Source organism: Pelophylax lessonae (genome assembly GCF_965119305.1).
Source record: "Pelophylax lessonae genome assembly, chromosome: 1".
NCBI lineage: Eukaryota > Metazoa > Chordata > Amphibia > Anura > Ranidae > Pelophylax > Pelophylax lessonae.
This window is the reverse complement of record NC_138768.1, coordinates 45,388,042-45,412,041: the sequence shown is the minus strand read 5'-3', so window position 1 is coordinate 45,412,041 and position 24,000 is coordinate 45,388,042. Positions and strand designations below refer to the sequence as shown.

General features: G+C 46.7%; 1 protein-coding gene across 1 annotated transcript in view; it reads right to left on the bottom strand.

The window, feature by feature from the left end:
* Positions 1 to 24,000, bottom strand: part of SETBP1 (SET binding protein 1) — a 307,969-nt gene that overhangs the window by 251,695 nt on the left and 32,274 nt on the right. Inside the window, exon 2 of the mRNA XM_082258943.1 lies at positions 2,580 to 3,207. Coding sequence (XP_082115069.1) covers positions 2,580 to 3,071 — 492 coding nt within the window. The 5' untranslated portion in view covers positions 3,072 to 3,207. The remainder of the gene's footprint in view (positions 1 to 2,579; positions 3,208 to 24,000) is intronic.

Below are 24,000 nucleotides of genomic sequence, written 5' to 3'. Positions count from 1 at the left end.
ACTCGGCTGTCTTTTTGTGTACATGGACAGAGAAGATAACAGAGCAGAGTTCAGGGGCTGCTGAAAAAAAAAAAAAAACTCCCAACTGCACCTAAACCAGCTGCAGTTTACATGAGGCCTTAGTCTTTCTTTTCCTTATTTTCACCTTGTGATCCAGCCAATAAGTCTGTTGTTTTTCAAAATAAGCTGTCCTGCAGATGTATGAGTCAGAGGGATGAGACAAACCATTTACCACTGAGAGGGGTGCTTACAATGATCAGCTTTTATGTAAAACCTTTAGCCCCAAAATGGAAAAAACTGTTTGCTTATAAAGTGTTAGCTGGAGTTTGTCTTCAAATTTGTTAGTGTATCTAAATCTGCTAGAACATTCAACATCCCTCACCCCAGACGGACAATGCTAATGTCCTCAGGTGCGGTCTGTACGCCTTCATCCAGAGTGGGGGCACAATAATACAGAAGGTGGGTTACTAGCCAGATCACCAGGTAAAAACAGAAGGGAAACATCTAACACCCTTCCCCCCGCACGGACAATGCAGGTGGGTTACTAGCCAGATCACCAGGTAAAAACAGAAGGGAAACATCTAACACCCTTCCCCCCGCACGGACAATGCTGATGTCCTCAGGTGCCTTCTGTGCTCCTTCATCCAGAGTGGGGGCACAATAATACAGGTGTGTTACTAGCCAGGTCACCAGAAAAAAACAAACAGAAGGAAAACATCTAACAACCCTCCCCCCTATGGACAATGCTGATGTCCTCAGGTGCCTCCTGTAGTTGGGGCACAATAATACAGGAGGTGTGTTATTGGCCAGATCACCAGGTAACGGCAGAAGGGAAAAAAAACTAAAAAAATGCAGTCACCACATCTAATGATTGGTAATATATTACATTTTTGGTTTTGGGTTTAATGCTGCTTTAATACTATAACAGTAGAATACAATTACAGTATAAAAAAAAAATGTATTTATTTTATTTCTATCCATTTGTTAGGCTATAATAAAAAAAAGTAGTCGAGTAGGGTATTTAATGAATCAATGCACCAAATAAAAACCTTGTGTTTTCTTTAAAAAAAAAAAAATTAGGCCAGTGCCGGTAACCTTGACAATATAGTGATAATCAAATTTTGGGTTTAATACTACTTTAAGGCAGAAGTAAACCCATTGATTTAACAGCTTCAAAAAACAGTTACGCTTCCGACACGTACCGGAAATGTAACTGTCACATAGGTTGTGCTCTCAACCAATATGTCAAACCGTCCAATGGCCGCTGTCATAACTGATCACATGTGCAGCATCATGGCAGTTGGCCATTAAACCGAGGCCAAGATGGCAGCTTCCTTGGATGAAATCGATGGGAGGGTTTAATTCCACTTTAAGGATGTTTATTGGACACATTCATAAAACAGAAACCAAGTTCCAGAGACTGCATACAGATAGCAGATTGCCAGATCAAACTTGGCCCCCTCAAGATTTGGTTTCTTTCATGGCCTCCCAGAACATCATCTAAGGCAAAGTCAAGTCCATGAGAACAGAGCTTACAACAGGTGACATCACACCACCGACCTACCATCCAATGGGTACAAACTGGATGCATGGTACAGTAAAACTGCCGTACAGCGCTAGAAATGAATCCACCTGCCATAACAGTCATTAATGGAAGTCTTTATCTATTAGGATCCAAGTCAACGAGTACAGGCTACGGTAAAGACATCCTAAAGCCACCATTGGAACTGGAAATTAACCATTCTGCCCTTCTGAAAAATCCACACACATTGGCTTTATTTAATACGGCAGTTAAGAAAAAAAACAAAAGCTCCAAGTTTAGAGCAAAGGGCCGTAACCCTAGTTGTGAGCCTAGTGAGAGAACATGGAAATGGTTGACATGAGCTCTCTACAGTCTTGTTGGACCAATGGGAAGTCATTGTGGGAATGGGTCATTCTCTGGGAATGGGCAAGCTCTAGCAAGATTAAACTTTCATGAGGCCTCTTATAAACAAGGCAGTGGGGGAGTGAAGGCTGGGGAGTATAATCAATGGGTATGGGTAAGGCCGCAATTCAATAAAACTCTTGATTTGATTGGGCAAAGTCAGGTTCATGTTAAAAAAAGTACAACTAGAAGACTGTTAAAAAGTTACTTGTTTTTTTAAACTAATTGTGTTTTTGGTAAACTTGATTATCAGCCCCCGTTCAAACTGGGGCCACCTGTGAGGCGACCTGGTCGCCTCACAGGTCGCCTGCCATACAGAAGCTATGGACCCGTTCTAATAGGAGCGACGCAAGTCGCTCCGACTTAGAAAAAGGGTCCGGAGCTTCTTTGGGGCGACCCGGAGCGACCTGCATAGACTGCAATGTTATGAAGTCCGTACCGGCCACTCCGAGGTCCCGGTGCGAGCAGCGCGCCGTGACCTGTGTGGTCGCCTGGGGAAGTCGGATCGCCCCAGTGTGAACGGGGCCTAAAACATTTTCGATTTTCTATTTTTCAATTTGTAAAAAGAAACTTAAATTTTAGGAAAGGTCTTCCAAGTTGAATCTAATTTTCTTCAGAACAATTGACCCCAACATTTTAGAATCGGTTTCCTTACCTTCTTTTTCAGATGAACCCTCTCGTCATCCTTCCCAGCTTTGCCGGCCCTCCCAGCCTTGGAGAGTTTTTGCTCTCCCGACTGCTTTATGGTAATTTTAATCTCTGGAGGACAAATGTAGTTCTCCAGGTTTTTGGGGGGCTTCTTGGCTCTCTTGGTGGTCTGTATCTTGAGCTTCAGACTCCCCTCAGTAAAGTTAGCCTCCTTGATGGAGAACTCCTGTTCTTCCAAGCCATCTCCGGTCACCCATCTCTCACTGTCCGCGTTGGAGTTTAAATCCACGTCTCGCCCCGAACCGAGCTCGTCTTCTTCCTCCGGCTCCATCGACTCCACATTTCCCGGTCCAGCCTTTGTGGCCCCGGGGGCTGGCATCAAGGTGTCTCCTCCAGCACAACCAGAGTTGGCCGGGGCCTTCGCCGACGAGGCGGATGGCAGGAAATCGGTTTCACAACACCGTTGCCGGTTGCCGCTGGTGTTTTCACGTTGCTCCATGACAAATCCAACAAACCACAAGCTTTGTGCAAAGTATATGGGTCTTGGACTGACAAAACGTTCTCAAGCGGTGAAAGTACTTAAGTGGTCGCTTTAAATATTCCAAAATCAGCAATGGGAGGGGAGAATGCGGAATCTGAAAGAAGAAGAAAAATATGACTAATTTAGTTAGAGGTTATAGGTACGTTTTGATTTATTAAATGCATTCTAATAATGCTAGGTTGGTTGCTTTCAAGAGGACAAAAGTAATAACACTTTGATCTTGTAAGGCATATGATAATAAATTTAAAGTGGACCATTAACCTCCCCACCACTTTCCATCATTCTCTTACAATTAGCTGATTTGTGGGTTGTTTTCTGGACTAACCTCTCAGCATTTCCTAGATTCTTCAAAAATAATGTATTGAGTTGCCTGAAGCCTCCTGAGACACTTACATCACGCAGTCCAGGAGGCCTTAGGGTACTCTACAGCTCATGCACCACTGTGCGTCATGAGGGAGCTAGATGTCGATTCCTGGATCTTGCAACTGGCCCCCCTGTTGTTAAGGAGCCATGTGCTCGAACTTGGAAGAGACAGCCAGCACCTTGAACAAGCCCCATGTTGAGGGGCCAGGTGCAAGAAGTTGGAAGAGATAGTAAGTGCCCTGAACATGCCCCACATCAGGGAGCAAGGTGCAAGAACTTGGAAGGGGCAGCCAACCCCCTGAACTCACGCCATATCGAGGAGCCAGGTACAAGAACTTGAAAGGGACAGCCAGCCCCCTGATGATGTGCCAAGTTAGGGGTCCAGGTACAAAAACTTGGAGGAGACAGGGGGCACCACACCAGGGGTCCATGTGCAAGAACTCGTTAGGGCAGCCAGCCCTCTGAAGACACGCCACATCAGGGGTCTAGGTACAAGAACTTGGAAGGGGGAGCCTGCCCCTGAAGACGTTCCACCTCAGGGGGCCATGTGCAAGAATCTGAAAGAGGGAGCCCGCCCCCTGAACACGTGCCACCTCAGGGGGCCAGGTGCAAGAACTTAGAAGAAATAGCTGGCCCCATGAAGACACGCCATGCCATGGGTCCAGGTGCAAGAACTTGGAAGGGGGAACCAGTTACCTGAAGATGCGCCATGTCGGGGGGGCTAAACACAATATTCCCCATGCACACATACCTGAAAAAGGCTATTCAGTAATATTGGGTGCTGTAATGCCCATAGGCTGGACACCGTAGACAATCCAAGTGAAGAAATGTTACCAGCACACCAAGGGTTCCTCAAAATGGGTCCAAAGCTTTAATTTTCGTGGTCACATGGTAAACATAAGGAAACGTTTCGGAGCCACTTTGTCAGGCAAGTGACAGAGTGCAGTGCAAGTCGCTGATTGGTGAATTGTTCGGGTGGGGGATAGACGTGGAAGACACAGGTGGCTGCTGATGACGAGAAGATGGCGGTGCAGGACTGAGTGTGCAGCAGAGAATCCCTACAGAACACCACCGGATATGTATGTTTTTTGTGGATAACTCAAACGAGTCAAAGAATGAAAACGTGACAGCCGTGAGCCAATCATCAGCACTGCAAGGAAAGGGAGTCGCATTTCATCATACCCAGAAGTACCGTATAATTCAGATAGAGGGGGAAGGGAAGGAGGAGGAGATGTGGGGACAAACATATGCTGCTAGAGAGGGAATACTAAAGCAAAAAAGTAGAAAATTGAATCGCTGCTGTTTACTGCAACCTCGAATCCAACCACCACCTTTCCCTTTCAGCATGAGAACAGTGCTTTAAGTGGGCCGGTATGCACTGGTACTCCGTACCGCCACTTCCAAATATGGCTCTTGAGCTTACCGCCACCTCTCCGTGCGCCTTAGCATACCAGTACGCTCATTTTGGACATCTGCGCCCTCAGTTGCCCCCCCAAGAATATTTCCCACTCCAGAGCCAGACCAGCCACCACCAGTGAGTCCCCCTGCTCCGGAGTCCAAGCCCAGGGGGGATGCTCTGTGGAAACCCTGATGTGGGGTGGGGTGAGCGACAAAATTTATAGGCTATAATAGATTACCGGCACCTCTTTTGGGTCACTTAAAGCATTGCATGAGAAGACATTCTAGTTCTGGTGGCAACTTAATGTTGGCCTTGGGCTCAGTTTCATTCTCTGTGACATTGGTGATAAGGACAATTATGGGCCATTCACCCTTGCTTGGTAACCCAATGAATGGCAACTTGCTCTATGTGAGGTGCCATTTATTATGAACTGCACCTCAATGGACTGCAACGCAAGACTCACAACGCACCACACACACGTTGGCGCTGTTCTCTTCTACCCAAAACTCAAGACTGTGAGCCGTTCCTTAGTGCCATCACATACAATGCAGGGCTATAAACCCAGCATTTTTACATAGAGGAGGCAAGCATGCGACCGCAGCTAAGGACACCCTAGGAAGCTTACAGTGCCAGTTCAGGTGGCATGAATGGAGGAAGCCTGCCAGAGCCAGGAATGAGCTAATATACCATTATCCCTGCACCCTAAAACTAAACGAGAATTTAACCCTTGGGCAATGCAAGAGTAGATTCTGTTTCATTTCTAGAGTTCCACTTTTAGGGTCCGTTCAAACCACAAAAACGCACTCCAGATCTATTCCTGATGCATTCTGGTGCGTTTTTGGTGCTTTTTCAGATGCATTCCAGTTGCTTTTTTATTCTTTTCTTTCTTTTTTTCAGTTTTTTTCCCCCACTGTGCTGGGGCTGATGTGTTTTACTCTCTGTTCCAGTATAGTCCAGTGCTGAAAAAAAAACATTTTCTAGACCTGGAACGCCCTGGAACTGACCGCACTGGTGTGAACAATGCCATTGGAAACCATATTACCTACAAACCATGCGTTTTTGATGCCGACAAAAAGCAAATTGGACTACATGCGGTGTGAACTGGATCTAATACATTGAGTGTTAAGCTGGCCATAGACAGTTGGAATTTTGGCCAGTTCAGCAGGAACCGGCAAAGATTGGAACCATGTATGGGCAGGTTAAATGTACCAAAGTTAACCGATCAACTTGGGTACAACCAGCCTGCTGGATTTTACATGCGATTATCACTAGTGGCTTCTATAGCCGGTAGCAATAATCACTGATCTCCTGGGGGTGTTATCGCTTACCCCGCCAACCCCCCCGGGAGAACACAATGGCTCAGCGGGAGGCATTCCGGTGGTTGCAGGAAAGAAATTCGCTCTGTCTATGGCCGGCCTTAGTAATTTACTAATTGCTTTCAATTGTGGTCTTGAGTTGCTCTTTAAGGCTCCATTCACATTTCTACGACTGCAAAGTCGCGCCGGCATCGGAGTGCAATTTCAGATGGGTGCGACTTGGATGTGACTTGTTGTCCCTCCGCAATGTCGGTCCCATTGTTGAACAACTGTTGCATGTAAAACATTCATGTACAACTTTCATGCAATTTTTGAGGGTTAACATTGAAGTCCATGACCCTCAAGTTGCATGAAAGTCAGATCAAAGTAGGGCAAGAACTATTTTAAAGGCGCCACCACTTTAAAGTGTTTGTTACCCCAACACTTCATATTCCTGATATGTGGCTGCTGTACCGTGTACTTGTATGAGAAAGTCTCCGTTCTCTTTGTATTGCTTCCTTTATGGGAAACCCCTGGTGTTCCTGCCAGTCCCTCTGCTTTTAAAAACTGACTACACTAAGCAGAAGAGCACAGCGTGGTCAGTTCTCTAGCTATGCTGGGAACTCCGTGTACTAGGGCTGAAAGATAGTCGATGTGATATCGACTATTGTGCTGCGGGCGTGGGCGATAGTCACATCGCCGAACATACGATAGTAGGCATAGGCAGGGAGAAGTCGGGAGGACTCACAGTGGTTGTAGAAGGTAGCTGAACACAGCCCGACATCCGTCCCACACACGTTCAGTCTGCCTGCCTGCCTGCAGCTAGTTCTCCTGACTTAACGGTGAGCAGCGCGCCGTGAGCAGCTGCACAGCTAACCAATGACGCGTGCCTGCACACCTGATTGCTTCGCTGTGCCGCTTACTCAAGACGTGATTGGTTCGCTGTGCCGCGCTCACCGCTCGGTCAAGAGAACTAGCTGCAGGGTGGCAGACTGAACGTGTGGGACGGATGTCACGTCGGGCTGTGTTGTTCTACCTCCTACCACCACTGTGAGTCCCGACTGACTAATCCACACTGTCAGTGTCTTCTGCATTCCTCCCAGTTTAATATCGCGATATATATCGTTGAAAAACAAATATCAAAATGTACTTTTTTTCCCTAATATCGTGCAGCTCTACTGTGTACCCTCCTCCAATGATCAGACTTGTCCCGAAATGCCCCCACTACACAGCCATTCACTGGGAAGCTCAGTGTGCTGCTGCTTCTCCTCCCCAAGCTCTTATGCAGCTGAGAAAAGAGGGAATGTGATCACTTATCAAAAAGGGAAAAATTGGAACCTCTGGAAAATCCTTAATAAAATAAAACTAACAAAAAAAAAAAAAAAAAGGGAGAAATTGAATTTATCTTTTTCTCTCTATACACAAATGTTTTGCCTTTCATTTCTATTTTAATATGAATGGGTTGTTTTACAAGGTGTTCGTTTACAATCACTCTTTAAGACCCCGTTCACACTGGGGTGACCCGACTTTCGGTGGCGACCTGTGAAGTCGCGGTGCGCAGCTCGCACCACAACCTCGGAGCGGCCGCCACAGACTTCATATCATTGAAGTCAATGCAGGTCGCTCCAGGTCACCCCAAAGAAGCTCCGGACCCTTTTTCTAAGTCGGAGCGACTTGTGTCGCTCCTATTAGAACGGGTCCACAGCTTCTCTATGGCAGGCGACCTACGGCGACGTGTCAGGTGACCAGGTCGCCCCAGTGTGAACGGGGTCTAAAGAGGAAGTAAACTCTTCCTTATTTTTTATTACTGCAAAGTAAATGCATAATGTGCTAGTATGATTCATATACTAGCACATTGTGACACTTACCTGCAACTTGCCCGTCTTCCTTCTGGGTCTGCGGACTCTGGCTGTATTTCTGGCTGAAGCCGCGTGATGCCACTCCCGCGCATGCAAGCGGGAGCCGCCGGTCACGGCATGGGTGGCCGTTCCTTCAGGAGCGCATGCGCCAATGACGTCATCGGCTGCATGCACTGCAAATATCTCCTAAACAGTGCATGTTTAGGAGATATTTACAGCACCTATAGGCAAGTCTTATTGAAGACTTACCTATAGGTGAAAGTCATCAAACTGGGTTTACAACCACTATATGAATGGTTATCATTGGAAAACATGGGGTATGACTTGTCATGTGACTTTGATGTCCAAAGTCGTATGACAAGTCGCACATGCGTGTGAATGGGGTGTCAGTACCCAACAATGACTTGCTTGAATTGATCATGAAAAAAAAAAAAAAAAAAAAAAAACCTCAAACCATCTCCCTTCATCACAAACAGCCTCTCTCTCTCCAGGCAACCGCCGAGCCCGATCTTCCGAGCCCCAGGTGCGAGGAAGCTGCTGGGTGTTGTCAGACCTTCCACTTTTATCTCGTTTCTTAGAAGACAACAATGTTTTCCAGGAGCTGTTATTGATGAGAATATTCTAATGAATGTTATTTGGTGGGAGCAGCAGAAGATCTCACACCAGGACACCTGCTGATATCCCATCGCAATCCTTTTACCAACGGCTCTGGTTAAATTAAATATATAAAAAAAAAAAAAAAAAAAAAAAAAAAACCTCAAACCATCTCCCTTCATCACAAACAGCCTCTCTCTCTCCAGGCAACCGCCGAGCCCGATCTTCCGAGCCCCAGGTGCGAGGAAGCTGCTGGGTGTTGTCAGACCTTCCACTTTTATCTCGTTTCTTAGAAGACAACAATGTTTTCCAGGAGCTGTTATTGATGAGAATATTCTAATGAATGTTATTTGGTGGGAGCAGCAGAAGATCTCACACCAGGACACCTGCTGATATCCCATCGCAATCCTTTTACCAACGGCTCTGGTTAAATTAAATATATAAAAAAAAAAAAAAAAAAAAAAAAAAAAAAGTTTGTTTCAAGATGAAAATTTATTACATCAAAATTATTTTTTCAATTTTCCCATAAGGCGGGGCGGAGGCGGGGCAGAGCACGCAGTGCAGCTCATCTCCTGTGTAATAATGCGAGATTTCATGCCCTGAGATACATCCCAGCACACACTGCGAATCGCCGAATGACGTAATCGCCGACCGGACCCGGAAGTGAGAAGAGGATAAATAAAGCAGAAAATAAAGGTATTTACTAGCAAAAAAAAAAACTTTCCATTGGTAAAAGTCGTTTTAAAGGGGATTACATACATCTAAACTAAAGTCACTAAAATGGGTGGAACTCCACTTTAAATACCAGTATTTTATTCTAGGATACCGACTTTCAGAAAATATATATCAATTTGGGGGTTAACTTTTGTGTAATCTTCAGGTCCAAAATTATTTTTTTAAATTTGTGCAAAAAAATGCAAAACAGGCTCTAGCAGTGAAAGGATTAAAGCAGTGGTCCTCAACCCTGGCCTACAGGGCCCACTAATGGCGCTTTTCCACTGCATGAAACCCAACGGTTCGGCTCGCTTTTGTGCTTTTCCACTGCTGGTAACGCATGGTACGGTGTAGGAACGGTACGGTACGGCGGCGCTTTTCCACTGCATGGAACCGAACGGTTCGGCTCGCTTTTGTGCTTTTCCACTGCATGGTACCGCATGGTACGATGTAGGAACGGTACGGTACGGCGGCTCTTTTCCACTGCATGGAACCGAACGGTACGGCTCTCAAAAACAGTACCACCTCAATTGTGGTTCCAAGAGGTACCATACCCGGTACCATATCCCACAATCCCTTGCATGCAGTCACTACTAGCCACTGATTGGTCAGAGAATCCCACCCACCCCGTTGTTATCCCACCCACTTAACTTTAGTACTACTTTAGTGGAAAAGCAAACCATACCGTACCGTACCGAACCGTTCCAATACCGTACCATGCGGTACCAGCAGTGGAAAAGCGAACCGGGCCAAGCAGGGCCGCGTAGGACCGAGCCGGTACTTGCAGTGGAAAAGTGCCATTACAGGCCAGATTTTAGGTATTACCTTGGGGAGATGCAGACTAGAATACTGCAATCACTGAGCAGCAAATGATGCTTTCGACAACAGACTCCGACTTTTCGGCCGAACAAAATCTGGTGTGCAGGCTATAAAATTTTTGTTGGCCGTCAACACAACGGCCGATTTCCATCAGTCAGTACAGATTTCGGCAGACAAAAATCTGATGAGCAAGACTGGGCATGCTCAGAGAAGAAAAACACACGGAAAGTAAACCATCACATGACATCACTTCTGAAGTAGATTTTTGTTGGCCGAGAAAATTCGTGTGCAGTCTAGAGCAGTGGTCCTCAACTCTGGTCCTCAGGGCCCACTAACAGACCAGATTTTAAGTATTACCTTGGAGAGATGCAGACTAGATTACTGCAATCACTGAGCAGCAAATGATATTGAAAATCCAGCCTGTTAGTGCAGTGGTTCTCAATTCCGGTCCTCGGGACCCACTAACAGGCCAGATTTTAAGTATTACCTTGGGGGATGCAGACTAGAATACTGCAATCACTGAGCAGCAAATTAGATCACCTGTGATGTAATTTAGTTATCTTGCAAACCTGGCCTGTTGGTGGGTCCCGAGGACCGGAGTTGAGAACCACTGTGTTAGTGGGCCCTGTAGGCCAGGGTTGAGGACCACTGGATTAAAGGACAAGTCCGCCTTTGTTAACATGTTACATGTTCCACCTGTAAACTTCGTTGGTTAAAAGAAAAAAAAAAAAAAAAAACTGGCTCCTAACTTTTTTTAGATTCAAAGCCAATTTGTCAGACCCTGCAAGTCATCCACTTTGCTCCACCCCCTTGTGGAGCCCACCCAAGTACCTCCCCTTCCTGCCCATCAGCTAACACAGCAGCCACTCCCACTGTAAGCCTGATCTCAGCTCTCAGCACAAAGCCAGATTTCAAGAAGTTGCTCTAGCTGCATTGAAAAATAATTTTTGAAGACGTGGGGGACCTTTAAAAACGTGTTTTATACATCTGGCTGGAGCTGTGACATGAGCCTAAGAGTCACCCAGGTCCGCTTCTGTTTTCACTCATATACTGTGGTCTCAGCAGTTTCTCTTTTTGTCATTTTTTCTAGAACATTGACAGCGAGCAGTGACTTTCTGGCAGAGGACGGCAATGCTGCAGGCCTGGATTTACAGCAGCAGTCAAACGAGGGCCGGATTGGGCTTTCATTAATGCAGATGTATGTACATGTGTATACATACATCACAGGATTTACAGCCAGAGTAGACCGCCAGCTCCGGGGATAATAAAACAGCAAACAGTATATGTTTCCACTCATCCAGGGTGAACAATGGCATTTGGAATTACGACACAAGCCGAGGACGTTACTTTTATCTGCGGCCAAGACGGAAAATGCTGCACCAAAGTGCGATGTTGTTTAGGAGATGGAAGCCCTTAGGACAAATTTAGGAGAAGAGTCCCGATTTTTGTTCTGTTTGGTAATTCCGTTACATTTGACATATTGCTAATGGTAGAATCAGAAAAATCACCTTGCAACGCATGTCATAGGGCAATTGTGTTGCAGGTCATCCTGCCCATTATGCTTTACAAACACCATGGAAGCACCCACACCCACATGTTTAAAAAGTGAAAATCAAAGCAATATCCAAATGTATGCCCACACCTCCCTTTCACCCTGTAGAGCATCTATTCAAGTTTTCTGAAACGAAGGAACCTTTGTAATAACTTTCAGGTCTCAGGAAAAACCTGCTAAGAAATGGCCCCTTATATTGGTGGTGGCCCCCTTACATTGGTGGTGAAGAATACGTTCTCTCATTGGTGGTCATTGAAGAACCCCCCTGACATTTGTCATCAGTAGGAGAGGTGCCTTCTTACACCGGTGGTCAGTGGAGAAGTTCCCTCTTATATTGGTAGCCAAATGAGAAGGAACTAAAGCCTTGTACACACGCAACGATTATCGGCCGTCTTTTGTCCAGTGTTGTTGTGTTGGTTGAAATGTGCTTTTTGTTGGCCGATAAAATTCGTGTGCAGTCTAGAGCACATTTCAACCAACAAAACACCGCTCTGGACAAAAGTCGGATAATCGGTCGGCCGATAAGCGCTGCGTGTGTACGAGGCATTACAATAATGGTCTGTGAAGAATGCCTTCTTACATTGGTTGTCATTGTAGGACCTCCTTACATTGCTGATCAGCGGGAAAGGTGTCCTCTTACAATAGTGGGCATTTGAGGAGTTCCCTCACATTGGTAGCCAGAGAAGATGGCCCTTCTTACATTGGTTGTCATTGGCAGAAGGTCCATTTTATACTGGTGGTCAGAGGGAGACGGACCCTTTGACCCCTGGTGGTAAATGGAAAGAATGCTCCCCTTCCTACAAACAGGTTAGCAAATCATTGGTGTTGATGGTTACCAGAAACTGCTCACTCCTCAAGGAACCTCTAGAAAACTCTGGAATAACCTCAAGGTAGAAAACGACTACGGTAAAATCAAGTTCGAGGATTTTTTTTTTCCTGGGAGCTCAGTTTATACGGATGAAGGCATTCCCCCAGAGCTACATTTCTTGAGACCCGTTTCCCCACACACAGTGTGTGGGCACATTCTTGGCAATGAAGCTAGCAAGATTGTTCTATATGCATGTAGTAAGGGACCCTGAGGGGCAGTAATAGGCGCAGTAGCATAGTCCAGCAGGCCCAGTAGACAACACTGGTTGGGTTTCAGTGCAGAGAAGTATTTTTGTATCGTCGGCCCAAGAAGGAGGTTAGGCGCTTGATGGGATTCTAGCAAAATCAAAAGGATTTTGCTGAACTTGCAGCACTTTAAAATTTATAAAACATAAAGCAATGTAATGTGTGAGATGTCCTAAATATTTTTGCACTGGCATACAATTTAAAAAGCAATGAGAAAACTAAAATCATGTAAATGATAAACCTCTAAAAAAAAATATATATAAATTTACCAAAAGCAATTATAGTTACAAGCACTAAAGTAGAGTGAATAAAAGTCAACTCCTTCGGCCGCCGACTTACAATGTTTGACGGGCTGTAACTCATATTGAAACTGGGACAGGAACTACAGCGAGCTATGTTAGAAGATGATGTTGTACCTGTTCTTGGCTGTTCCCACAGGTCGCCTTTTGAGAACAGGGAAACGCCGAGCCGTCTCTCCTCCAACTTTCTAGTAACCGCTCAGCAATGCTGACAGCAAACACAATCCCATACGTTGCCACAAATCAATATCATGGTCATTGGCTTTATAAAGGCAGAAGCAGGCGCGCACTCGCGCAGTGTCAACACTACTAAAACACGAGAGGCTGTGTTGGCGGATAAAGCAAACGCTTTTCAGAAACATTTGTGTACATTCTGATCACATGGCTTGTGACTGTTCATGTAAACATGACGAGGGCTCCCTCCGTCGCTGACAACCGTATGCCAGCAATCTTAACCCCTTAATGCTGGCAGCATGCTTATAGGTGGTGTCCCCTAGATTGTGCTGGGACTGGAGCACGTTCATTCGGCGCTCCCCCCCGCAGTGACCACACTGTCACCAACATCTACCGGTCACGGTTTACGATCTGGAGGTGGAGAGGCGGGTGTCCAATCACGACATAACTAATAGCCAGTCATAGTGATCACATGACCAGGAAGCTCATGTAAAGCCTTCAGCTTTCCAAAATTTTGGGGCCGGCTACCACTGGCTGGAAACGGTTGACAAAGACTTGAAAGCAATATTACTTTAAAGCATGGGTGTCCAACCTTTTGGCCACTCTGGGCCACATTGAGTGTAGAGAATTTCTCGGGCCGCATATAAAAAATGGATTTTTGTAAAATCTTACCGTAAAATCCTTTTCTCTTAGCTCATTGACAGACGTAGTCCTCGGTGATACACCACCTTCGGGTTATGTTGCCTCCACAGGAGCAGGACTAGACAGGAAATTAAAAAGCTCTGGCCACACCCCAGGGGCAGTCCCAGAGGGTATATCCTCTCTCTCTCTGCCTCAGCAAATCAGTTATGTGAAAAAGCAGTCTTTAGAGATTTTAACCCAACTCAAAAAACAGAGGGGCGGGGACTACGTCTGTCAATGAGCTAAGAGAAAAGGATTTTACGGTAAGATTTTACAAAAATCCATTTTTCTCTAGCGCTCATTGACAGACGTAGTCCTCGGTGATACACCACCTTCGGGACGTCCCAGAGCAGTATCACAACTGAGGGGTGGGAAAATGGAAATCAAATCCCAATCTAGAAGGCCCAACCGGTGCCAACTAGAAGTTTACAATGCTCATCCTTAATGATGAGACTCAACAAAAAAAGAGAAAAAAAATTTTTTTTTTTTTTTTCAAACAGAAAAAACCCTCGAGGTAGACCACCGGTCTCCTCAAATTGCGGCCTGCAAAACCTTGCGGCCAAATGAGGCATCCGCCGATGCCGTCACATCAATTTTATAGAACTTTGTAAAGGTATGTACCGACGACCAGGTGGCCGCCTTACATACCTGGACCACTGACGCCTGATGGCGAAAGGCCCAGGAAGTACTGAGCGCTCGAGTGGAGTGCGCCCTAACAGGGAACGGAGGACTCTGACCCTTAATAGAATAAGCCTGTACCACCGTTTGTCTAATCCATTTGGCAATGGTCGCGGCAGATGCAGGCAAACCCTTTCTGGGGCCATCCGTGATCACAAAAAGTGAATCCGTCTTACGGAATGATTCCGTAGCTTTCAGGTATACCCTGATTGCCCGAACCACATCTAAGGAATGCAACGCATGTTCCCGATGATGCTTGGGCTGAGGACACAAGGAAGGTAGTACAATATCTTCATTCAGATGAAAATCTGAAACCACCTTGGGAAGAAAAGATGGCTTAGGATGAAGTACTACCTTATCCCTATGAATCACTAGGTATGGTGACTGGCATGATAATGCAGCCAGTTCTGACACCCTGCGAGCAGAAGTAATAGCCACCAAGAAGGCCACCTTCTGGGATAAAGTAAGCAAGGGAATCTCCCTGATGTTTTCAAAGGGAGGTTTCTGTAGAACCGACAAAACCAAATTAAGATCCCAAGGCGGTAAGGGCGCGCGGACTGGAGGAGCCAGGTGCCGCACCCCCTGGATGAAATTCCACACCAAGGATTTGGTAGCTAAAGGCTTCTGAAAGAAGATTGCTAATGCTGAAACTTGACCCTTGATGGTGCTCAAGGCTAGCTTCTGCTCAACCCCTTGTTGCAAAAAGGCCAATATTCGAGACACCGAATAGGTACGTGGAGGAAATCCTAAAGATTCGCACCACGCAATATAAGTCTTCCATGTGTGATAATAGACTTTGCTGGAAGTCGCCTTCCTTGCTTTAATAAGGGTAGGAATGACTGAAGCTGACAAACCTCTGTCCTTCAGTACTTGGGTCTCAATGGCCAGGCCATTAAACCCAGCGACTGTAAAGCATGATGGTAAATTGGTCCTTGAGACCACAGACACTCCCTGAGACGAAGTTCCCACGGAACGTCTACGACTAACATGTCCAAGTCGGCCAGGCCGGCTTGAGGAGGCCAGCCTAGAATTTCTAGGACCACTGGCGCTGATTGAATCTGAACCAGGCGTCCCTAGAGGTATCTGGCCCCGACCATCCGACAAAGTCTGGTCGTTTTCTGTTCCCACACATTTATCAGATACCTGATAGTTATCAGGAAAGGTGATCTTTTCTGGTTGAACCTCAGGGACCGAAGTCACCCGACTAGAGGCTACTTGGCCTATCTGGTCAACCAGATCCGATTCCTGTGAGGTATCGGGACTAATCTTGGGAAAAGGTAAAGGAAAAGATCTATTCAGGGAACGGTAACTACCGCTTCCTGTAGTACTTAAATGTTGGAAGGGAAGAATCGCACCGGTAGTAGTGGTTGATGCTCGATCTAATGTCCTGAATACCGGTGAAAACGTCCCCCCACCCTGAAACCGGGTGGGGGCGCACCTTCAGGCTGTGTACTCCTTTGCTTCGGGTTTGGCTGGGTTGGTCCCCTTCTTGAACCCTCCTGGAGGAGTCTTGCCTTTCCCGCTAGTACCAGCCGGGCGCCCTTTATGGGCGGTAAAGAAAGGTCCTCGCTTGTTGCGAGGTCCCTTAGCTTTAGCAGCCTGTGGCAAAAAAGTGCTCTTGCCCCCAGTGGCATCCTTAATGATTTCATCTAGGTTGGCCCCAAATAGACGATTCCCCTGAAAGGGGAGATTTGTCAAGGTCTTTTTGGAACCTAGGTCAGCTGACCAGCATTTTAACCACAGCACACGTCTGAGGATCACCGCTGTCTTAGATGCATGCCCTAATAAGGGAGTAGTGTCAAAGGCTGCGTCACAGATAAACTGTAGCCCTTGTATAATCTGTTCCATCAAATCAGATGTCTCCTGGGGAATATCTTTTCCCCTAAGTTCTTGGCGTACCATTTTCGCCCATTCCGTAAGTGTCTGGGAAACTAGACCAATAACAATTACTGGTCTAAAAGCTGACCCTATCAGAGAGAAGATGGTGCGGGACTCTGCTTCCATCTTTCGATCCACCGGATCCTTAAAGGACGAAGTGTCCTCCACTGGAATAACCGTGGCTTTATTCAGCCTGGAAATAGGCGGATCCACGACTGGTGGTACCGTCCATTTCTTAATGATGGATTCCTCAAACGGATAGCGTCTAGCAATACGCTTGGAAATAGTAAAGGTACGTTTAGAATGCTCCCATTCTCCTTTAATCTGATTACCGAAACATTTAGGTACAGGAAAAGCCTTCATCGTCTTGATGGGCTTATTAGTACCAAAAGGAATCTCTGTTTCAGTTGCCTCTGCCGGTAAAGCCTCAAGTTTTAAGGTTTCCTGCACTGCCACAACTAGTGCGTCCACCAATGCTTCTTCCTGAATAATAGCAGGAGAAGAAGCGTCCTCCTCACTGTCTGAGGGGGCTTTACCTGGGATAACAGCCCTTGCAGAGGAACCTGCAATTGCCGTGACCACCTCTGAATCTGAGTCAGAGGTGTCAGATGGTATAGGGGTAGGCGGGGGTCGCTTCCTTGACCCCCGTCCCCGACAGGCCGCCTCCACCCGAGCCACCATAGACTCCAAAATTGCTGTAAATGACTCTATACTCTGTGCACCGGCGGGTCCCGTGGCCCCCTCGAGGGAAACAGGTGGGGGAATATGTGTGGCAGGGTCCATGATAATTCCAGTTACTTCCTGGATAATATAATTCAAAAATAAAACTTTTTTTTTTTTTTTTTTCTTTTTCGACCCCCAGCGCCACAAAAGCCCCTTAGTGTTACCTGCTAGGGATCCCTATCGATCGAGAGAGAGAGAGATAGACCCCCAGGCTCACCACTTGATGCTCAGAGTTTAACTGCAACAGGTTACAGCGCTGTCTTGACAAACAGGAAGTCTTTTGGCTGGCTGCCCAGGAAAAAAGGAGGCGGCTCCGCCCCTCTGTACGCCTTCCGGCGCCTCCCCCAAGCTCCACGAGGTGTTTGGATCACCTCAAACATGGCCGCCCCCATGCTGGAGACACGAGGCTACGCCAAAATGGCGGCTCGTGCGATCCAGCAAAAAAAATGGCGGCGGCCCGTACTGAATAGCGGTGTGCTGCAGGGCACACAACACTCTCTCTGCATGGGGATATGGCGTGGTTGGCGGTACCGGCCCTGGCGGACCGCATGGCCGTTCGGGAGGCCTGCTAATAGCTGGAGATCTGATTAGGAAGGCAGTCTACATGTCCGTGGCTTCTGACTGGTAGGTAGCTTATTCTTAACCCATAAGATTCCCAGAATGCCACAGATTACATCTTTAAAACATGTATACAATTAGATTGTTAGCTCCCAAACCAAGCCTCCTGGCTTTTTGCACACATAAAATCACACTCAAAGTAGGAGGATCTGTGTCATGTTGTAGGATAGAAAGGGACTCTATCTTACCATACAGAGAGGGGCCCGCGTTCACCACAAAACCCGTCAGGGGGAAAGGGGGAACATACTACTCACCATACCGGAACCAGGCGGGTACCAACTCCTGACAGTACCCCTCTCCACCGGGGCGGGAGGGCTGTCGACCGATACGGACGCCGTGACTCATGGTCTTTGGCGTTTCAGCGAGACGTTTAACTCGCGTGGACAGTCCTTTAATGGGACTTTGTCGCGGCCGACCCAGCGCGGAGCTATGGCATGCACGCGCTCGTAGGCTGAACTGGGGTGACCACCGGATCTCAACATCCAGCCCGTCGCCCAGTTCAGCTTTCTTGCTTGAAGATCTCACAGGAACACTGGAGAAAAAAAGCTGTCTAAAAAATCCTTTAAGAAAAAATTCTTGCCAGGACCTAAGATCCCAGCAAGGTATCTAGGTCCTTACTCCTAACTAGACAGAAAATAACTGATTTGCTGAGGCAGAGAGAGAGAGGATATACCCTCTGGGACTGCCCCTGGGGTGTGGCCAGAGCTTTTTAATTTCCTGTCTAGTCCTGCTCCTGTGGAGGCAACATAACCCGAAGGTGGTGTATCACCGAGGACTACGTCTGTCAATGAGCGCTAGAGAAATATATACTATAGTTAAGGTATATAAGTAATAAAACGCCGCCGCGCCCTTCCCGCACTGCTGCGCCCCACCCCCAGCACTAATTTAACACAACTAGAGGAAGATTCCTTCCGAGGCAGCCTCTGCCTACAGTTAGCTTGAAGCCGCTGTGGCCGTGCCCCTGACCCGCCTTCCTTCCTCCCCAGCTAAAAAAATAAAATTGTCAGGGGGCAGTGGGCCGCATTGCCTGTGGTTCCGGGCCGCATTGCCTGTGGTTCCGGGCCGCATGTTGGACATGCCTGCTTTAAAGTGATACTAAAATCTCTTTTTTTCTTTTTAGTTAAAAATGACAAACATGTTATACTTACTTGTTCTGTGCAGTGTTTTTGCACAGAGCAGCCTGGAGATATAGATATATATATACACACACACACACACACACACACCAAAAGTTTGGACCCACCTTCTCATTCAAAGAGTTTTCTTTAATTTCATGACTATGAAAATTGTAGAATCACACTTCAAGAGGTAGTCACCTGAAATGGTCTTCACTTCACAGATGTGCCCTGTCAGGTTTAATAAGTGTGATCTCTTGCCTTATAAATGGGGTTGGGACCATCAGTTGTGTTGTGCAGAAGTCAGGTGGATACACAGCTAATAGTCCTACTGAATAGACTGTTAGAATTTGTATTATGGCAAGAAAAAAGCAGCTAAGTACAGGAAAACGAGTGGCCATCATTACTTTAAGAAATGAAGGTCAGTCAGTCCGAAAAATTGGGAAAACTTTGAAAGTGTCCCCAAGTGCAGTCACAAAAACCATCAAGCACTACAAAGAAACTGGCTGACATGCGGACCGCCCCAGGAAAGGAAGACCAAGAGTCACCTCTGCTGCAGAGGATAAGTTCATCCGAGTCACCAGCCTCAGAAATCGCAGGTTAACAGCAGCTCAGATTAGAGACCAGGTCAATGGCACACGGAGTTCTAGCAGCAGACAAATCTCTAGAACAACTGTTAAGAGGAGACTGTGTGAATCAGGCCTTCATGGTAGAATATCTGCTAGGAAACCACTGCTAAAGAAAGGCAACAAGCAGAAGAGACTTGTTTGGGCTAAAGAACACAAGGAATGGACATTAGACCAGTGGAAATCTGTGCTTTGGTCTGATGAGTCCAAATTTGAGATCTTTGGTTCCAACACAGTGTCCTTGTGCGACGCAGAAAAGGTGAACAGATGGACTCTACATGCCTGGTTCCCACCGTGAAGCATGGAGGAGGAGGTGTGATGGTGTGGGGGGTGCTTTGCTGGTGACACTGTTGGGGATTTATTCAAAATTGAAGGCATACTGAACCAGCATGGCTACCACAGCATCTTGCAGCGGCATGCTATTCCATCCGGTTTGCGTTTAGTTGGACCATCATTTATTTTTCAACAGGACAATGACCCCAAACACACCTCCAGGCTGTGTAAGGGCTATTTGACCAAGAAGGAGAGTGATAGGGTGCTGCTCCAGATGACCTGGCCTCTACAGTCACTGGACCTGAACCCAATCCAGATGGTTTGGGGTAGGGCTGAACGATAGTCGATGTGATATCGACTATTGTTCTGCAGGCACGGGCGATATTCATATCGCCGAAGCCACGATATTCAGGCATTAGGCAGGGCGGGAGAAGTCGGGACTCGGGGGGAGGAGGAGGACTCACAGTGATTGCATCCATCCCACACTTCCCTCCCAGCTCTGCCTCTAGTATCCAGCCGACCATTACTCCGCCCTGCACCGCCCATTGTCTCTCCTGGCTGCATCGGGGGCGGGATCAGGCTGTAATCTTTTTCAATGGAGAGACAATGGGCGGAGCAGGGCGGAGTAATGGTCGGCTGTTGACTAAGAGGGAGAGCTGGGAGGGCTGGAGTATGGGGCGGATTGCATGGCGGCAGAGAGGCTACAGTGTTTGCAGCAAGAGAGGGGGGAGAGACGTCCGGAGCATGGCGGAGGAGCACCGCGGGACAAAGGCTGCTACACTCTGGCTCCGACACAAGGCTCGGGCGGGAGAAGTTCTGCGAGTGTGGTGGATCCCCTGGCAGAAAGCTGATCTCTGCTAACTGATCCCTCCTCCGGAGACTGTCTGGGAGAAATATTGTGATATATATCGTTAAAAACTAAATATCGCAATATACTTTTTTCCCCAATATCGTGCAGCCCTAGTTTGCGGTGAGCTGGACCGCAGAGTGAAGGCAAAAGGGCCAACAAGTGCTGAGCATCTCTGGGAACTCCTTCAATACTTTTCTAAGACCATTTCAGGTGACTACCTCTTGAAGCTCATCAAGAGAATGCCAAGAGTGTGCAAAGCAGTAATCAAAGCAAAAGGTGGCTACTTTGAAACAACTGAAAAATATGTCATATTCTAGGTTCTTCACACTTTTTTGTTATGTATATAACTCCACATGTGTTAATTCATAGTTTTGATGCCTTCAGTGTGAATCTACAATTTTCATAGTCATGAAAATAAAGAAAACTCTTTGAATGAGAAGGTGTGTCCAAACTTTTGGTCTGTACTGTATATATATATTTTTTTTTTTTCTCCTTTAAAGTGGAGTTCCACCCTATTTTTATACTTACCTCCATCTTCTCGCTCCGGGTCACCTGAAAAAGAAATGGATAATCGCATATTTTTTTTTTTTTTTTACTTACCTCGTAGCGAAGAAAATATACTTACCTTACTTCCTTCTTCCTCCTTCCTCGGCCGCGGCCCGTCGTCACTTCCTGGCTCTGCAATGATTCCTGGGAGCTGAACGTCATAGCTCCCAGGAATCATTGCGCCTGCACCGGCCCCGACGTCAGTTCCGGGTCGCGCGCGTCATCCCCTTCTAAACAGCTTCTGGGCATGCCCAGAAGCTGTAGAGGGATGACGCGCGCGACCCGGGAGTGACGTCGGGGCCGGCGCAGAGCATCGTGGGACCAAAGAAGGCGGAAGAAGACGCCGAAGGGGATCTCGCTGGCTTCAAGCTGCCCACATCTGAGATGGCAGCGCTGGACAAGACGTTTGCAAGGTAAGTATTTGTCCTAACAGGTAAGTGCAACCCGGGACAGATCAGAGGCTAGCCATTGTGGAATGCACTAGCCCTGACTGTCCCGGGGGTATTAAAAAAAAAAAAAAATCCAGGGTGGAACTCCGCTTTAAGTAATCTTCAGGCCTACAATGTGCATTTTAACGTGTGCAAAAAAAGAAAAATGTCTGACAAGTGGTTTTACAATCTGCTGAAATTTGAGCGGTCTGTGGCCAGTCTAACTACTACTGGCTATACAATGATTGAGAAGTAGGGTTTTAAAAAAGGAAACATCCCTTTTCACTATAGAGACGTTTGTTGTTTGCAAGGGTTGAGTCATCAGGCTTTCCGATTGTTTTCATGCATAATAATGAGAAACTATCTCCGTCTCACAGGTAGTAATCACAGCGCATAATAGAAAAGATCTGAAAACCTACTAAAGAGGAGCATACAGAGAACGGGTCTTCATATAGATTTCCCCGACCTTGCTCAAAAGATTCCTCCTGTATTAAAGTGCATTGTATTCGTGCTGTCTACCCTCAAGCTGTAAAGCGCTGCATAAACTGCCGGCGCTACATAAATCCGAAACAATAATAATAATAATAATAATAATAATAATAATAATAATAAAAGAGCACACATTTATTTATTTTTTTAGATACGCTTCAAGAGTATCTAATCCCAGAAACAAAAACTGAATGTATTGCAGCCTACCAGTTCTTAGCTGTGGCGGCTGTCAGCCCCTTTTTCACACCTGACACCCAAAGCCCAGCAATTATCAAGATTAAAGAGGTTGTAAACTCGTTTGAGTTATTTTTTTTTTTTTTTACACCCTGCAAAAGAAAGACATAATGAGCTAGTATGCATCGCATATTAGCTCATTATGCAATACTTACCTCAGAACGAGCCCCCGCCGTGCCGCTCACTCACCTCTATGACGGGCGACATGTCTAGTCGCCCGTCTTCCGGGATCGCGGCATCCGGCCATCTGATTGGCCGGAGCCGCGGTGACGTCACTCCCGCGCACGCGCGCTAGAGCCGACAGTCACGGCACGGGGCTCTGAAGGAACGGCACGATCGGCCGTTCCTTCAGAGCGCATGCGCCAGTGACGTCACTGGCGACATGTAAGGTAAATATCTCCTAAACGGTACATGTTTAGGAGATATTTACAGTACCTATAGGTAAGCCTTATCATAGGCTTACCTATAGGTACAAGTTGTAGAGGAGGGTTTACTTCCTCTTTAAGAAACCCATTATTCCTAATGGGCCCAATCACACCTAAGGCCCTGTTCACACCTGAGCGTTTTTCAGCTTGTAAAACGCTCATCTCTAAAGTCTCAACCAACAAGCAAAATCCCATTCATGTTAATGGCCCCTGTTCCCATCTGAGCATTTTGTCAACTGAGGCAAAACGTCTGAAGCTCAAAAAAGTACATGAGCTTCTTTTTTGGCTGATTACAAGCATTTTGGTTGGATGTCAATGCCTGCCTCCAAACACCTGCAAAAGAACGCCTGAATAAAGCCCAAAAAAAAAAAAAACGCTTGAAAATGATACGCTCAGCTGTGAATGGAGCCTAAGGCTCAGGGTCCCCAGCAGAGTGCCCCCTTAGAGATAGAGATAAAAAGGTCCCAATCTGAGTTCCCCGTTACAAAGTTCCGATCAGAAACCCCTTCAGATCAAGTTCCCAATCTTAGTCCCCCTTACATCAGAGTTCCCAGAGCCCCTCTTAGATCAGAGTGCCCCCTTATATCAAGGTCCTGTTTTGAGTTCCCAGTACATCAGGGTCCCAACAGAGTCCCCCTTACATCAATGTCCCCTTCAGTGCCCCTCTTACATCAAAGTGCTCCTTACATCAGGGTCCCCAGCAGAGTCCCCCTTAGAGATAGAGATAAAGGTCCCCATCTGAGCTCCTCTTACATCAAAATTCCATTAAGGATCCCTTTAGATCAAGCTCCCTATCTTAGTCCCTCTTACATCAGAGTTCCCATCAGAGCCCCTCTTAAATCAGAGTGCCCCCTACATCAAGGTCCTTATTAGAGTTCCCAGAACATTACAGTCCCCCCTTACATCAATGTCCCCTTCAGTGACCCTCTTGCATCAAAGTGGTCCTTAAATCAGGGTCCTTGTTAGAGTTCCCCTTACATCAGGGTCCCCAGCAGAGCCCCCCTTAGAGATAGAGATAAAAGGCCTCCAGAATTCCTCCTTCATCAAAATTCCATGAGAGACCCCTTTAGATTAAGCTCCCCAACTTAGTCCCCCTTACAGAGTTTCCATCAGAACTTCTCCTACATCAGGGTCCCTAATAC